The following is a 17,776-nucleotide window of genomic DNA, read 5'->3' on the forward strand; positions in this document are numbered from 1 at the left end:
TGCATGCTCGTGTTGCCTTCCCCGCGTGTGAAGTGATGATCTGTGCGTCTCCGCAGCCAAGCTACGGCCTGGCGCTGATGGTGCAGCGTACGTGCAAGCTCTGTGGCACTGAGGGACGTCTCTGATTGCCCGTTGTGTTGAGGGGGAGAATGTGCCCTGCTCTGGAGACCGGCGTTGACCCGCAGGTGCGTCGCCAGCGTGGGGGGCGGGGGGCGGACAGAAACGTGTCGGGCTCTGCGGTGATTGTGCTCCTGCATGATCGCACGCTGTGGGCTTCGTGTTAAAAAGCTCCGTCCTGATTGAAGTACGGTCTTGCCTGAACAGCCTTGTCTGTGCAGTACTCTATGTGCATAAGAGTGGCTGTACATGCCCGTAAAAGTCCGTGTCTCGGCGTCACCGCAACGCTGTTTCTCGCCCGTATTGGCTGCCGATGGCTGTGTGCTTCTTTTATTAAAAAAAAAGTTTTTTTTTCCCCCGCTATGCACCCGCCCATCCCAACTAAAGCAGCGTTTTAAGGTGGGATATGTCTCCTTGTTTCTTAAAGATCTTAGATGACCCTTACGAGACCTTCATGCAACGCCATCTCCGGCATTATGGGCTGTTCACCGGTAAGCTGAAGGCGGTGGGGGATTCGTGAAGATCCGAGCTCACCGCCTCCGGGTTTGTCAAAGATCTCTTGTGTGGGAACCTCGTAAGAAACTCACAGTGATTCCGACCTGCGGGTATTCTTATAGTCCGCAGAAACGGGGCTACCTCGCCCTTCGGCGGTGGATGGCAGTGCAGCTTCTCTGCTCCTGGGTCTGGGGTTGGACTTGGACACCTTCTGTGTGCAGTTCGGCCTGTTCGTACCGGCTGCTCCACCAACCCCAAGGAGCCCTTTGAGGGCAAACGTCTCTCTAAGGGCGTCTCGGCGGTGCAGGGGTCAATCCCAGACCTGGGGCGCTGTCCGTGTGGAGTTTGTATGTTCTCCCCGTGTTCGTGTGGGAGTTTCCTCCCACGGTCCGAACACTGGCTGACCGACTTGCCCGTCTTCTGGGATCACTGGCCCTGGTGTGAGGTGTGTGAGGGTTTGTTTCTGCGTCTGCCCTGCTGCTTCCCGGGATCAGCTCCGGGGGATCCTGTGTGTGTGGCCTTGCGTGTAGGATAAAGTGGATAGAAACTGGATGAGTGCACGTGTGCGTGTGCGTCCTGCAGTGGACTTCCCTGTGGGATAGGCTCTGGATGGCCGGAACCCTCTCCACAGGCGTAGGCAGGGAGTGGATATAGGCTCTGCGTGGCGCTGTTGGAAATGGTACCGCTCTGAGGCATCTACCAGATCCTGGGGAACAAGCTGAGGCATTTGAGTCCGGATAAAAGCACCTAGAAAATCAACGTTTTTCAATCAAAGTCAAAGTATCAAAGTGTTCTCTTGAGTGCTGTGGTAAAATCGTGGAAGAGTCTGGTAAAGTTCAGGTTATTCCGGGGTAAAAGTGTGGTAAGAGGAGTGCGGTAGAGTGTGGCACAGCCCTGGAGCAGCCATCACAAAGCCTTGTTTTTGGCACCGTTTTTTCCCCAACAGACGTTCATATTTTCCGGCGGTAAGTTCTCACTAGGGCTGTCGTCAGGCTTGCGGGGATGAAAAGGGACGTGTGAGTTTGGGGTGCTGCTCGGGGTCCCTCACCTGAGCCGCGGACGTTGCTGTGCCTGTACGCTACTGTCCCAAGTGCCTCTGGGACTCGGGGCGAGGAGAAGGCCGGGAATACGTCCCTGCAGGCGACCCACTTACAAGCACCTGAAACGTGTGCCCGCCGATCCCGTCAGGCAGGAACGCGGGGTGCCAGAGCGGTTTCACAACCGCGGGGAGCTGGGAGAGGAGCCGCGGATACCTCCTGCCTGACGACAACTCCCAGGACAGCAACGGGTCGGCCTCCGACACCGAGGGGGACAAGGAAGGGACCAGAAAGACCCCCTGTGAGTGGAAAACGCCCGCGGCCGCCGCGCGCGCTGTCCGCACAGAGCACTGGTGCACACTCCCTGCTCCTGTGCATGGGAATAGGCCACTGCGGACTAAATCCGTAGTGAAAACGGTTTTGTATATTCACTCTCTGGGGTGCTCCATCCATGATAGCAGAACAGCCTGGTTCGGACTTTGGTTTTCAGCTGTAAGAAATTCTGTAATAACAGCACGATCAGAGACAGCTCATTTTTATCTGTCGGTGTTAGTGCACGAGCACACATGGAAAGAAACACCAAAAACGGTCCTAATTCCTCATGATAAAAGCTCATTCTTTCTTTCCCGTGCCCAGATTCTCTTCTGCTGGAGCAGGCCCTGCCGAAGACCCGGCAGCTGGTGTTCGATTCGGAGGGGGGCCGGCGGGTGCCCCGCCTGCGGGCGCCCCGCGGCCTGTTCGCCATCCCCTCCTCGCAGAGCCCGTCCCAGGGCCCGCGCTGGCCCGTCGAGTGCGAGGTCATCGCGGAGGAAGTGCGGCACATCGGTGAGGCGCGCAGGCGACAGGGAGGAGTTTTCACTCCGCGGCCAGAGGCTGCATTGTCTTGTTTTTGTCTTATTTTTGCAATGCGGAAGGCTGGATTGCGTTATTGTTGTCTTATTTTTGCAGTGCGAAAGGCTGCATTGTCTTGTTTTTGTCTTATTTTTGCAATGCGGAAGGCTGGATTGCGTTATTGTTGTCTTATTTTTGCAGTGCGAAAGGCTGCATTGTCTTGTTTTTGTCTTATTTTTGCAATGCGAAAGGCTGGATTGTGTTATTGTTGTCTTATTTTTGCAATGCGAAAGGCTGGATTGTGTTATTGTTGTCTTATTTTTGCAGTGCGAAAGGCTGCATTGTCTTGTTTTTGTCTAATTTTTGCAATGCGAAAGGCTGGATTGTCTTATTTTTGGCTAATTTTTGCAATGCGAAAGGCTGCATTGCCTTGTTTCTGCAGTGCGAGGAACTGTAGCAGTGAAGTGCTGCTGTCGCTCTTCCGTCCTGCAAGTCCTGCTGGTGCTTTTCATGCGGGGGTGGGGTTGGGGGGGGCGCTCAGACACCAGCCGACGCTGTCAAACCTTTGTGAGGAGAGAGCGCCGTGCCTTTTCCATCTACCGCGCTCTCCGGCTCTCCGACGTGTCCGCCTGCTCGGCGAGAGAGTCCCCGGTGTTGATTTTTAATCCGTGAGCCCCCTGGATTTCAGGGTTGCCGTGATAATGTTGCGGATTGCGGAGGGTGCCCCCCGTTGGCCTTTGCCCCCTCAGCTGTCTGCGGGAGGGTGGTTGAAAGCAGCCTTCCTCACTGCTTCCTCCTTGTCCGCCGCAGAGTGGGAGCCGGCCGAGCCGGAGGAGTTTTACCAGCTGACGGGCTACGAGCGGACCCCACTGTGTGTGGGAGAAGAGAGGGGCACCGTAGTGTACTGCACTGACTCAGGTACCTTCCACATGGATACACCAAGCTCCCCCTCTCTCTCTCTGAGCCTGTCTTACTGTCACCTTAAATCGATATAATAAGAATGGATAATAACTCCTTACACTTATATAGCGCTTTTCTCTGGACACTGCACTCAAAGCTCTTTACAGGTGATGGGGATCCCCTCCACCCCCACCAGTGTGCAGCCCCACCTGGATGAAGCGCCAGTCCCCTCTCACACACACCAGCTCTCAGTGGGGACCCATCTGACCCATTTCACAGTGATAGAAGCAGACAGCGAACAGCTGTACTACACTGACGGGATTTGATTAGATTAAATAATAGAGTAGAAACCGCTGCCTGTAGTTACTTCCTCTGACAGGGCAGAGTTGAAAGTGTCTTTAGACATTCCATTTCTCGCATTCCAACGGTCTCTGCATTCGTGTTTTGTTTGTCCTCAGACAACCTATCTGTCTGTCTCAGTGCCTTTCCATATAAATCCATATGTCTGTCCTTTCCCTCCTTCTCTCTTCTCCTCTGCTTCTCTGTATATGCGGGCGGCACAGTGGTGCGGGGGTCAGCGCTGGGGCTCTGGGTTCAGTCCCTGGGGTGCTGTCTGCATGGAGTTTGTATGGCTTTCCTCCAGGTGCCCCAGTTTCCTCTCGCACTCCAAAGACATCCTTGTAGGTTCTTTGGTTTCTGGTGAAAAGTGACCCCAGTTCTGGGGGGTGTGCATGTTTGTGTCTGCCCTGTGCCCCACCTTGTGCCTACTGCTTGCTGGGATAGGCTCTGGCTCCCCCTGTGACCCCAGACTGGATAAAGAGGTTTAGAGCATGGTTGGTTGGGTCTGTATGTGCGTGTAGTACAGCAGAATTACAGTGTGCAAGAGGACAGCTCTCGAACCCCTGACCGAGGTGAGGGTCCCAGCTCCTAATAAAACCGAGCGCGCTCTGATCCCCAGCGACGAAGAGCCCCTACTTCACTGGTGCGCGCGTGGGGGGCAGCCGGGGGCCGGTGAGAGACGCCTGCCCCAGCTCGAGGAAGGGGAGCGGCGACCCTGCCCTGGCCTTCGAGTCCAGGTTCGAAAGTGGGAACCTGCAGAAGGCGGTCAGAGTGTAAGTACAGCGCGCCTGCTGTTCGCTGAGCGGGTTCGCCTGCGCGTCGGTGTGCGCTGGCTGCAAAGGCTCTCGGAGAGCTAGAAGGGAGAAGAAGAAAAGAAAAACCACATCAGCGGGTGAGCCTGCGGACAGCTCACACACGAAGGGGGCTCGACAGGACCAAACACCTGGTTTCTTCCGTCTGCTTCTCAGTGTGGGATTAACCTCTACGTGATTCTTAATTGTCCCCCGTTTGGCACAAATATTCGTATGAATAAATCCCAAAGCGCACCCCACCTGAACCCTACGTGTTAGACGATTGAGGGACATAAATATGCATTTCAGTATTATCTGCTTTTATATCAGCATACCTTGATTTTCTTTCTTCAGAATGTTTTATATAGGCCTGCGCAGTTTTTAAGACGGTGCGGTTTAAAAACTGGCGAAGCTCGACCAGCCTCTCGTTGCAGTGGGACGTGGCGCAGGGCCAGTCGCTCGCTCTGGCTGCCCTCTGGGTTTTCGCCCTGCCAGCCGGGGCCCTGTGACAGATCTGCCTTTTTCCCCCACCCAGGGGCCTCCACGACTACGAGCTCACGCTGCGTGCCGACCTCTACACCACCAAGCACACGCAGTGGTATTACTTCCGGGTCCGGAACATGAAGGCGGGCGTCACCTACAGGTTCACCATCGTCAACCTGATGAAGCCCAGCAGCCTGTACAACATGGGCATGAAGCCGCTGCTGTACTCCGAGCAGGAGGCCCGGGCTCGGGGCGTAGGCTGGAGGAGGGCGGGCGCCAACATCCGGTACTACCGGAACCAGCGCGATCAGGAGGGGCAGAGCCTGTATTCCCTGACCTGGACCTGCCAGTTCCCCCACGAGGGCGACACCTGCTACTTCGCGCAGTGCTACCCCTACACCTTCTCCGACCTGCAGCTCTACCTCGCCCGGGTCGCCAACAACCCGGTCCGGGCGCGGCACTGCAAATTCCGGGTGCTGTGCCGGAGCCTGGCGGGCAACGCGGTGTACGTCCTAACCATCACCTCGCCGTCCCCCAGCCCGGCCGCCAGCCTGGCCAAGAGGGCGGTGGTGGTGACGGCCCGGGTGCACCCGGGGGAGACCAACAGCTCCTGGATGATGGCGGGCTTCCTGGACTTCCTCCTGGGCGACTCCCCGGACGCCCAGCTGCTGAGGGACACCTTCGTCTTCAAGGTGGTGCCCATGCTGAACCCGGACGGCGTGATCGTGGGCAACTACCGCTGCTCCCTGGCGGGGCGGGACCTCAACCGGAACTACGGCACCCTGCTGCGCGACGCCTTCCCCTGCGTGTGGCACACCAGGAACATGGTGAAGAGGTGAGGGCCGCCGCCGGCTTCCGCACACCCCTGAGCGAGCACAGGGCAGGGGCACTGGGGATGAACCAGCACGGCGCTAAAAGACCGCCTTTCCCTCCCGGCTGGTGAAAAGGTCAAAGGGCTCTAGGGGGGCGTGCTTGTCACAGTGCACGGTGCACCTCTGTAGTGTCTCCAGGCTGAAGCAGGCGGGGATCAGTTAGAAGGAATTCCCCCAGGTTTTTTTTTTTGTGGCGGCGCTAACATCCTTCGTCGAGGCCCCCTGAAGTTCAGTACCCTGCTGTATTTGAACCGAAGGTGTGTTTTGCTGGTTTGTAATTAGTCCTGTGTAAGCACATAAGGCAGGCTGCAAGCAAGAGGCAGCTGTCTGGCCCGCTGGGAAGTTAGGTGCTGATTGATCCAAGGCTCGCATCCGGCTGTTTCTCGAAGGAAACCACGGCATCGGCTTCCATGTGGCTCCCGGTAAAGGGATTTTCCATGTGGATTCCCTAATCCGACCGCATTCGCGGTGAACGGTGCAGGGTGCGGCTGTCTGATCGGCACTCCGCCCTGGTCCCCTTCCAGGCTCGTGGCTGAAAGGGAGGTCGTCCTGTACTGCGACTTCCACGGCCACAGCAGGAAGCACAACGTCTTCATGTACGGCTGCGATGACAAGAGCAACCCCGCCCAGAGGCTGCTAGAGCGCGTCTTCCCTCTGATGATGAGCAAAAACGCCACTGACATGGTGAGACTGCTGAAATCAGGGAGCAGCTTTCCTGTGTCCCGTTTCCTGCATGGGACTGTTACCTGGGGTGTACAGCTAGTGCTATCAACCTATAGGTTAAGCACTGCTTCTTTCTTAATTAGTTTGGTCATTTCAGGTTAGAGAGTTTAGATCCCAGATGTTTGCATCTGTTATAATAAAACGTCCTTCTATGTAATATTCAGTATAATCCAATATATATATATAAATCCTATATATAATATAATTCTATATATAAAATGTACAATCTTATATTAATAGGAATAATATAATATAATGTCCTTTGTTATAATAAAACACCCTTCTGTGAGCCTACAGTGCCTGTGAAAATATCTTGACAATACTGTCAGTCTTCACCATTGACAGTAAGAACAATGGTGGATAAGAAGAACAGGGGAAAAAAAATTCTGTTTGAAACTGGTCAACAAAGGCATTGCCGACGAAGGACAATGCCATCGGCCGACAAAAAGAAAGGGGAATGATTTCTGTTGCGTGTTGTTGTTGTTGTTCTTTTTAATTCTCTTTCCTTCCCGGATGCATGCTTCCAGTTCTCTTACAAGGGCTGTAAGTTCAGAGTGCAGAAGAGCAAGGAGGGCACGGGGCGGATCGTCATGTGGAGGATGGGGATCACGAACAGCTACACCATGGAGTCCACCTTTGGGGGTTCCACTCTGGGTGAGGGACAAGGTTTTCTCTAACCCCAGATCTTGCATCTGTATCTGTATGCATATACATTCCCGTCCGCTGTGTAGAAAGTCATCACAGTAATTAAGATTCCTGATTTAGGATTGGCTCCTGCAGCCTCTTGTGCCTCTGTGCCTCTGTTGAGAGTGAGCGATGAAGTCTCTCCAGGAACACTACGCCTTCCTGTGCATTCATATGCTTGTAACAAGTCATGCATTTTTTGATAGGTGGCAGAAAAGGAACCCATTTTACCACACAGGACTTAAAGTCTTTGGGCTATTACTTCTGCGACACCCTCCTAGACTACTGCGACCCAGACCAGTCTAAGGTGAGGTTTTAACAAACCGTAGGAAGGCAGGGACATAAAGAACCATTTAAGGTAAAAACGCGATAACTCATACAGTTTATATTAGCAGAGAACTTTACCTATCATTAATTTAATTAAGGTTGTTTTAGCATTGTTGGAATATTTAAAGTTTAGGAAACAACAGTACCCAATCAGATAAATGCACTACTAAACAGGCACACTCCCCAAAATGAATATATACAGGGGCGGAGCAGTGGCACTGTGGCTTAGGATCTGTGGCTAGAAGGTTGCCGGTTCATATCCCACAGCCGGCAGAGGAATCCTACTCCGTTGGGCCCCCGAGCAAGGCCCTTAACCCCAGCTGCTCCAGGGGCGCCGTATAAATAGCTTCTCTTTCCTCGTCTGTGTGCCTGTGTGTCTCATGGAGAGCAAGCTGGGGTCTGGGAAAAGACAAATTCCTAATGCAGGAAATTGTATATGGCCAATAAAGTGATCTTATCTTATCTTATATAGATAACCCATTTGTATCCAGGTTTAGAGCTTTCAAAAGCTGAGTGTGGTACGCTGCATTCTGAAAACATACAGATGGCACAAGCAGCTTCAGGAAAACCAAGCCAAGCCTTTAGCTAGGCTTTTCCTTGACTGTACATTACACCTGAAGACACAGGGAGAGGAGCGGTTTTAAAGGAATCCCGAATGCACAGAATCGCTCTTTTCCTCACCTGGGGGGTCTGTCCCGCACTGCAGACCCACCTGTGCATGAAGGAGCTGTGCGAGATGCTCCAGCAGGAGATCCGGAAGAAGCTGGAAAATCTGGGCAGGGAAGCGGACTCCAGCGTCGCCCTGAGTGACGTATCCGTCTCCGACATTGAGTCCAGGTGAACCCACAGACCAATTTCTTTCTTCCTTTTTTTCCCGTCTTTATTCCATTATGGGGTGGGCAGTTTCCTCACGGGGACATCTGTCTGTCCGTAGTCCTCAGCAGCTTACAGATGGGTTGTCTTCCAGCCTTGTGCTGGTCTTCATTATCTGCAAAAGAAGGTAGCATTAGTGAGTTTACCGTTTTATCACTTACTGTGTTTTGTGTTTCACTGATACTGCTGCTCATCATTAAGGTCATCTTCTGAGGAGCTGTGTTACTTTTTTTTATATTTCTCCCTTTTTTTTAATTTGTGCATTCAGTCTTAAGGAGATGCAGTCTGAAGGGTAAGAAAACCGGTTGAACAGGCTTTACAGTCTTGGCACGGTTTACATGTTGGCTTTCTCAAATTTGTCGGATTTTGCTTGATGTCCTGGCATCTCAAGAAACCCTGATTACCTGATACGAGCTGGCTGATCTCCCCGGGATTGTCCCTCAGTTGAAATGTATATCTACACACACGCCATGCGGTCTTGAAGAGATGAACTAATGGATGTTTCTTGTCCTCTTCGCAGTACGAGTGGCTCAAACAGCACTGAGTCGGATGGTCTGCCTGCCCATCTGCTGGATCTTGCACACAAGGTACAGGATGAAGCTGGTTTACACAAGTGGCCTGCAGGAAGGTCATCCAGGCCAGCAGTAAAAATTTGCACAGGTCTACTAGTAACCTGTAAGAGTCTTTGGATGGGACTGTTTTCTCAGCACTGCGATCTGCTTGTGTGGGTGAGCTTATTTGGCTCCTGTTACACACCACACTATAAAAACGCTGTGAACATCAGCCAGGATAAAGAACATAACCTTCAGCTATTTTAAGCAGTTATTTAAATATACAGTGGTGAGCATCCACAGAAACTGGAGCTCTGGAAATACAGGATTTTTAAACCCATGTTCTCTTTTACTATGTAAGATCTCTTCAAGCCCAGTCTTGCTAGGCTGTGCTAGAGAACACACTGAGCACAGTTAGGGCTGGTAAATTCGGAGAGGATCTGTCACCCAGAAAATCCAGCTATTAGCAACTCTGTAGATTTTTTGGTTAATGCTTTGGTTTAGATGTCTGTTATAACTGTATATTAATATTATTAATAACACATTATTATCTATAAATGGTATTAATGTGTATTATAAGTGTGTTACAAATATGACTATAATAGTATTCTAAAAAAGTTATTATTTGATATCCCAGTTAGAGGAATGGTTCAGTTTAGGGTCAAGATTAGGTTTTTGATGCTAATATGCAATGAGTCTACGGTGCAGGCTGGTTATTATCTCTGTTAATACTCTTATAAAAAGGTTCTATTAATAAAATGCTTAGAAATGGCGTTTACAACACCCGCTCTAAAGTGACACCCTTCTCTGTGCTGAAGTTTGCGCAGAAGAAGAAGCATCTGAGGACGAGGAAGGAGAGGAACAGGCTGCACCAGGGGCACGTGCAGAGCAGAGAGCAGAAGGCACTTCGTGGAAACCAGAGCCTCCCGGTAAGAATTAGCTGCTGGTGTGTCAGCGAGAGGGAGGCTGAGGCCCCGGGTTCAGTTCTGCACCTGGGGTGCTGTCTGCATGGAGTCTGGATGTTCCCCTCGTGTTTGCTTGAGTTTCCTCCCAGAGCCCAAAGGCATGCTGGTAGCTTAATTAACTTCTGGGAAAATTGGCCCTGGTGAATGTGGGTTTCTGTGTCCCCTGATGGACCAGCGTCCCATCCAGGGGGGTCCCGTCATGCCCCCTTTGCTGGCCATGATCGAATGACTATGGTTGTTTTAGTTGTGGCAGTTTTTAAAATGTGGTGCACAGGAGTTTCACCAAATAAGTTTAACTTGCAGAAGTGCTTGCTGAGAAATTGGTAGTGCACAGTATGACTTCTATCAAAGCCATTTCGCAGAGATCGGTTCTTTTTCAGCTATTTTTATGAACTGAAACTACCAGGCTTAGTACTTATCTGGATTTTCCACTCCAATTTGAATGTGCGTGACTTGGTTTTTTTTCCTGCAGTTTAGAAAATGAACTAAGATCCAGTTTAAACTTGGCTGTGTCCCTTAGCAATTCATAAAGTGCCACCAAGAAAAGGCGGCATGGAGGAATCTCCCAAGCTGCACTGTGGCACTCTGATAGGTTCAAAATCTGATGGGAAGGCACCTGTTTGACTTAATGTATATTTCCCATCCTGAGCACTTCAGTTAAACCCCTTTTTTGGACTGCAGGACTCCGCGGCTCTGCCTGCTGATCAAGGCATGAAGAGGGAGGCTCAAGAGAAGCCAGGGAGTGGAACGAGCCAGGAGAGGAAAATCAAAAAGGTAGGGATGCCTGTAAACCGTCTGCATCAGGCCATGCAGTGGGTTAGTGAAAAACTGCCTGTTTTTCTGGACACCTCTGTCTTTGGGTCTTCTATTGGCATCAGGGCTCTTCCTTCACCAAGGCTCTCTTGAGGCCGATAAAGCTGAATACTCCCGAGTATCAGCTTAGACTCCTTGACTCCGCAACCTGTGCCTGAGCTGTACAGCCAACTCTGTCTATCCACACCTGAAAATGAGTCTGTTTAACTGATACCAGATCTGATCCCCCCACCCCCACACACACACACCTCTCTCTGCAGGTGCAGCATATCCGTACGGAGCGCAACAGGACAGGACGGGCTTGGATTCCCCATCCTTCCACTGGGATAGCAGTCATCGGGGAAGGGAGACTATGGGACAGCAACCAGGAGAAGGTACAAGCTCCCAAAATAGCTTTGCCAGTTTAGATAGAATACATGTGTCGCGGTATGTCCCCCTACTTCGACAGCCTGGCTTTGCAGTTTGAGTTTGTGCCATGCTCCCACAACTCTTTGAGTAAAAAAGTGCCTCCTGCTCTCAGATTTAAATGCACTTCCACTTGTGTCTCCTGGTTTGTGTTTCACTCTTCATTTTGAAGCAGTTCATTGCATTGCCTTTGAGGACTTTGAATACTTGTATAATGTCCCCTTCAGGACTGAAAAGGTTCAGTTCCTTCAGACTATCAGTGTGAGACACTCCCTTCAGACTAAAGAGACTCAGTTCCTTCAGCCTGTCAATGTGAGACACTCCCTTCAGACTAAAAAGACTCAGTTCCTTCAGCCTGTTGGTGTGGGCGACTCCCTTTAGACTAAAGACTCAGTTCCTTCAGCCTGTCAGTGTGGGACTGGGATGTATCTGCTTTCTCTTCTCTGGATTGATTCTAGAACAGCAGCATCTTTTCTGTAACACGGTGACAAAAACGTTTGCACACAGCTGCTACACAATTTTAAAATAACATTCCTTTTTTATATATTCCACTTTTAACTGCTGCACATATGCTAACACATTTATTTGCATTTTTTATCACTTAAACACAGTCTGGAAGATGTAAATAAAGTGTCAACAAACTTCTCTGCCTTTTTTTAAGTAGCATCTTCGTCTCTCTATGTTTTCCCACTGTCGTGTTCTGAAGGATTTGCAGAGAATAAGCCTATCGTTTTCTCCGTTTTAGAATGCGTATTTAGAAGCCGTGACAGCTGCCTATCTGCGCAGTGGAGGAATGTTTACGGCTGCTCAACAGACTGTTACAGGTACGTAATGCTGAAGACTTTAGCTTTGTGCCGTTTTTTTCAGCCGTTCCAGTCAGCAATTGTAAACAAGCTTTCAAACTGGTCAGTTTTTACTGTCACGTCAGTCGAAAACAGATTGTCATCCTCGTCTGCTCTAGTGTAGCAGGAAATCTGAAGGGTATAGGATGAGAAAGTGCTTTGTCCATGTGTAAGAATGTGTTTTCAGGGACCAATACAATAAGTGTCAGTAAGGGCTTCAGCGTTTAGCTTTATTTGTGATAACTGTGCTTTCTAATTGAGGAACGCTGAAAATCTTGTTAATTATAACTTGCTAACCTGTAGACGTACCGCATCTGAAATACTCAAGTGTGAAGACTGATGCTGACATGAAGAGTTCAGTCAAAGCACCAGCTACTGCAGAGAGTGGTCTGTATTTCCCATTAGCTGGTCCGTTTTCTGCGCCTTGCCTCTGTAGATTGGTGATGGGGTAGTCCTGCTTTTATTAAGGTACTAGTTAAAATACGCAATATAGTTTTCAACACCCTGTAACTTTTTTTTTACAAAAGTGGAAAAATAAATGTCTGTCTGCTTCGTTCGGGTGGGCCTGCCAGCAGGAGAGTTCGAGTGGGCCAGCAGGTCCGGCAGCTGGCAGCGGCAGCGCGCCCTGACCTCGCAGCGCCGACCCCTCGCCATGGCCTCCATCCAGCAGCACTGCACCCTGGAGTTCCCCGGCGGGGACCGCGGCGCCCCCCTCAGGCAGCATCCCCTGCCCTTCGACTGGGAGCTGGAGGTCGCCACCCGGAGGCAGCCCGCTGTCAGGAGAGGTCTGGCATCCCTGTCGCTCATCTTGCCCCCTGGAGCCCGAGCTCCCCGCAGGGTGGGGGGAGTCTGGGACAGAGCCCAGCACAGCCCTGCAGTACCCTGAGCCTGGGACAGCCCTGCAGTACCCTGAGCCCAGGACAGCCCTGCAGTAACCCTGAGCCCGGGACAGAGTGCAGTACCCTGAGCCCGGGACAGAGTGCAGTACCCTGAGCCCGGGACAGCCCTGCAGTACCCCTGAGCCTTGGACAGCTTGCAGTACCCCTGAGCCTTGGACAGCCCTGCAGTACCCTGAGCCCGGGACAGCCCTGCAGTACCCCTGAGCCCGGGACAGAGTGCAGTACCCTGAGCCCGGGACAGAGTGCAGTACTCTGAGCCCAGGACAGCCCTGCAGTACCCCTGAGCCTTGGACAGCGTGCAGTACCCCTGAGCCCGGGACAGCGTGCAGTACCCTGAGCCCGGGACAGCGTGCAGTACCCTGAGCCCAGGACAGCGTGCGGTACCCCTGAGCCTGGGACAGCGTGCAGTACTCTGAGCCTGGGACAGCGTGCAGTACCCTGGCTTCTTTCAGGTCCGGCTGGCTCAGATCCTCCTAATCAGGACAGGAGGTGCTCTCCCTCACACAGGGTGGGAGTGTAGAAGAGGCTGCCCAGCCATGTTGTTGAAGCCGACTCCTTGGCTTCTTTCAAGAAAATGCCTGGTTGAGATCTCTGGTCCACATAACTACCCACTACCGAACAGGCTGGGTGGGCCGTGTGGTTTCCCCTCGCGTGTCCCCTTTCTTATGGTCCTACGCTGGGCCTCGCCTGAATTGCATTGATTTCTCACGCTTGCTGAGCAGCAGGAATTGTAATGCCACTTAATTACAGAAGGGTACAAGTTTGCAAGTGTTGCACACCATCCACTTTTTTTTGCTGTTTTCACCTGGCACATACAGACAGATTTTTCATGGAGCTGTGTTACCATTATCTGGCTCTTTGTGTGTTTCCTTAGGAAGGACACCCTCGGCTTACATACTGCCTTCCCCCTTACACAGGTAATCCTAGCATCTGAGCACAATCAGAATATGTGTTGTCTGCTTCACCAGAAATACTTCATTGCATGATGTTTGTAAATTTGCTCCAGTTTAGATTCCATTTTAAATTTGCCTCCTTCCCCTTTAATAATATATGTTCTTGCTCATTGTTTTGTTTCAAATAATCGATTAGGTTATCCTGTATGGGCGTGAACTAAACCATTATTCTGACACGTTGAGTTGCTGATACAGAGGCAGCACTAGGATTATGGATGGTAGGGGATGATCGTTAATCATCTGGTGACTTATTTCGATCTTCAGAGAACGACTTCACATTTCCCAACGCACTTACTGATGGAAAGGGGCACTGGTGCATCGTTGGAGCTTTCATCTTTAGGGGGGCGTCTGGCCTGAAGATAGCAGTATTTTTAGTAGCATGAATTAAAAAAATGTAGAAACAATTTAGGACAGCTCTCTGTTTTATTTTTTTTATCTTTCACAAAAATAGACCATTATACTCTTTTTTTTTTCCTGGAATGTCTTATGTAGGCCGCCAACTTTAGCCACAAGTCAGGTGGTGCAAAGCAGGGTGGTCCCAGAGTTCCCAGTATCCAATGGCTTGGTGGCCTCCAGGTCGTCCCATTCCATCAGCGCTCCAGCCCCGGGCCCAAAGCCCAGGCAGGAGTCGAGGGTTCGGCCGGCCAGAGTTTCAGTCCGCTACTTGTCCCATGAAACGGCCACGTCCAGCTCCGACACCTTGGAAACCAGCAAGAGCACCCAGGAGAGGCCCAGCGTCTCAGGTGATCCTCCTCCGGCCTTCAGAAAAACAACACAATCGCAACAGACCTTATATCATGCATTGGCAGGGTTGCATTTTTACCCTGGTTTTTCAGCACTCACCACTTCTATTGTGGCTCTGAATACTTAAGTTATTAGTAATCCCTAAAAAACAAAAACGCCTAAAATGCAGTACTATTCAAAACCTTGGCTCCAGCCGGTCAGTAGCCTCCTCTTTAAGTTTAAGTGGGGCAGATGAAAAACTTTGCTGCTTCTTCCCTGAGTATGCCTTCAGAAGCAGCATTTTTATGTAAAGTGTTTGTTTTAGTCTGCTGAGGAAAAAAAGAAGAGCTGCTTTTACAAACATCTGGCCTGCTGTGTTTTTTTAATTCCTCAGAAGCCTTTGGTCTGGATGACGTGGGCAGCGATAGAGGACACTCCAAGCCTGACAGGGCGGTCAGGAGGCCCGCAGTGGACACTCAGACTTTCTTGCCCGATTTAAAGAGACAGGACTCGGGCCCAAAGCTGCAGGGTCAAAGGTGACGGCACAGCGTTTGCAGTTTGTAGCAGCAGCAATGCGATGAAAGCGCTGGCCTTGAAGAACACAACCTCCATCGTGTCTGCAAAGCAGAGGCTACTTTCGCACACTTGCTGTTAGGAAAATGCAACAAAAAATATCCAAATGAGCTTGGACTCAAAACAGATCAGCCAAGCCAGCATAGAGGTTTCCCTAAGTTATGAACAGCTCTTCGTCTAGGATAAATTGGAACAGATCCAACTAAAGCTGAACTGTAACAGCCTTAGGCTGGAGACAGTTTAGAGGTGTATGAAACCTTCTGGGTCCAAGGCGCTTGAGCCCTGATCGGTAGTATAGTATGCACAGATTTTCAATGTCGTGTTATGTGATGTTTCATTAGTGCTCTTTCACTATATTCACTGATGCCTCAAGATAAGATTCACAACCTAAAAAAACGCCTCGCCTGTTGTGAGCACTTCCAGCGCTCTATCAAACCTGATAAAAGTGGGCTAGATGTGGAGCAAATTGCAGGGCCACAAAGTGTTATTTTGTGGGTATTCAGGCCATTGTTTTTGACGTGTGTGCGGGAGCAAAGCGAGTTCCCAGAAGGCCAAGTGCGCGAGGTGGTGATGATGGACGCTCTGGATGGAGAAGCTGTGAGGAACACTGGGTAGTGAGGGGACATCAGGGACAAGGTCCAGCCGTACGATTTGTGTACTGTGTAGCAGCAGGGCTGTAGCTTTGTCCTCCATTGAGAGAATCAGAATCGTTTTCCTGCAAATGAAACTCCCAGCTTTAGCCACTCGGACGCCAAATGCGTGTTTCATCTTCCCGCCACGTCGTCGTTCCTAACGGGACCCGCTTTCTAAACCCCAGTCGCCGTGGCTCAGAAAGACCCTCCTGTCTCGGCCCGTGTTGGTTCTGACGGTCGAATTCCTTGTGTCCGTCAGGTGCTCCCGCCCCGCCCCCGAGGACGTGGCGGCTGACCTCGGGCCCCTGGCCAGCTCGTGCCCTCGGGCCCCGCTGGCACCCCAGCAGCCCGAGAGGGCGGAGCCGCAGAGGGAGAGGATGCAAAAACTGCAGAGGCTCAGCAAGGCAAAATCAGGCAGGCCCCCGCCTCCCGGAGGAGCGAGAGGAACACCCGGGGAAACAGGAAGGGAGGAGGGCCGGGCAGGAAGTGATGTCAGACCTGCGGGTTCCGCCCCCTTCCACAGCAGCTCTGGGGAAGGAAAATTCCAGACGGTAGCGCGGAATTCAGCCCCGGCTGTGCCACGTTACCCTCTGTGAGAAGCTCTGAAAGTAACTGCCCTCCTGTTGAAACACAGGTGGCTCGAACCCGGGTCTCGATTTGAATGCCCCGCCCGCCCATCTGTTCAAATGTCAAACCCAGCTCTGTCTGGCGGGAGGTCCCACTCTCAGGTGACAGGGTTGAGATTAGCATGGGCCAAAGATTTTTATTATTCAATCTAAGCTTAGGTCTTGCATCTTAATTGCTTAAGTATATCATTTCATTAAAAAAAAGTTTGATATTTTTTATACCTTTAAGTTTGCAAATAAAGACATTAAGTGGTGAATTTAGGAAAAAAAAACTTGCAGCTGTGCGTACTGTCCACTGTTATTCAATTTCATTTTTGCTACTAAGTATGACGGGACCTTAGATTTATAACAAAGTTTTTTGTTACTTAAAAACACAATCCAGTCTGACTTGTTAAAAGGAAATGAAACTTTGATGTTTTGATGTGTATGTAAATATTTTGATGGGGGGAGCACTGTTCCTGGCACTGTTTTTTTACCCACTGGACTGGTCTGGTCTGTCAAGTGTTAAAACAGGACATTTTTAAACAAGCCTGTAATCCACTGCTTAAAGTGGAACTAAGTAGCGGATCAGTGAGACGTAAGGTGAACTCATGTGCTGGGCAAGCGGGAGACGAAACAGGGAAACTGCAGACAGAGGGCTGACAAGGGCTGAGCTTTGCCAGGCACGCAGGAAGATGTGGTGCTCGGGGACCAAGGCAGTTGAGCAGGCCAGGGCACAAAGAGGAATCTGTGAGAGTGGTCAGGGTCAGAGCCAGGAGACATGGCACTGAAGCACAAGGGCAGTCCAAGCCATGGTCATAAATACAAAGCAGGGCCCCAAACGGGCAGGGCGGAGCACTGGTCAAGAATCCAGGGACAGGCAAGCAAGACACAAGGGCACAGGGAACAAAGTGGGTCAGGAACTCAAAAGTGAGCTAGGATCAGAGCGGTACCTTCTCTCACAGACTCCAATACCAAACCTGAGCTTTGTCAGATCAAGTTTAACTACACTCAACCACCTGCAGTGGACCTGGTCATAAGCTGCCTCCAGGTGGTCCAGGTCACCTGTCAGTTATCCGCGGCAACCAGCACTGACTGACAGGCGTTGTTGACAAGAGGTGTTGCCGGCTGCCATGTCAATGCTACTGTAGAGCATGACAAATCCTTAGTATACTAACTTACAACACATTTACAGCAGCATTTGATGAAATCGCACCAGCAAACTATGATTATATACAGCACCACCACCCCCACACACATCACACTTACAATTAATACTTTATTCACTGGGGAAATTAAAACCGAAGTGAAAAATTAGCCAAGCGCGTTCTTGATCAAAGCTA

General features: G+C 50.9%; 1 protein-coding gene across 1 annotated transcript; it reads left to right on the forward strand.

Moving 5' to 3' along the window:
• The first annotated feature begins 149 nt into the window (after positions 1–149).
• agbl2 (AGBL carboxypeptidase 2) lies at positions 150–16,683 on the forward strand. Its single transcript, XM_088935196.1, has 24 exons — positions 150–185; positions 545–622; positions 735–845; positions 1,215–1,245; positions 1,801–1,950; positions 2,286–2,474; positions 3,291–3,398; positions 4,339–4,492; positions 5,046–5,828; positions 6,390–6,549; positions 7,116–7,242; positions 7,479–7,579; positions 8,306–8,436; positions 8,993–9,059; positions 9,842–9,952; positions 10,670–10,762; positions 11,062–11,175; positions 11,952–12,030; positions 12,352–12,435; positions 12,624–12,833; positions 13,822–13,864; positions 14,393–14,643; positions 15,018–15,159; positions 16,088–16,683. The coding sequence occupies exons 1-24, from the start codon at positions 150–152 to the stop codon at positions 16,422–16,424; spliced, it is 3,690 nt and encodes a 1,229-aa protein (XP_088791322.1). The 3' UTR covers positions 16,425–16,683.
• The last annotated feature ends 1,093 nt before the right edge of the window (positions 16,684–17,776 follow it).

Source organism: Atractosteus spatula, chromosome 16, assembly GCF_055471065.1.
Source record: "Atractosteus spatula isolate fAtrSpa1 chromosome 16, fAtrSpa1.hap1, whole genome shotgun sequence".
NCBI lineage: Eukaryota > Metazoa > Chordata > Actinopteri > Semionotiformes > Lepisosteidae > Atractosteus > Atractosteus spatula.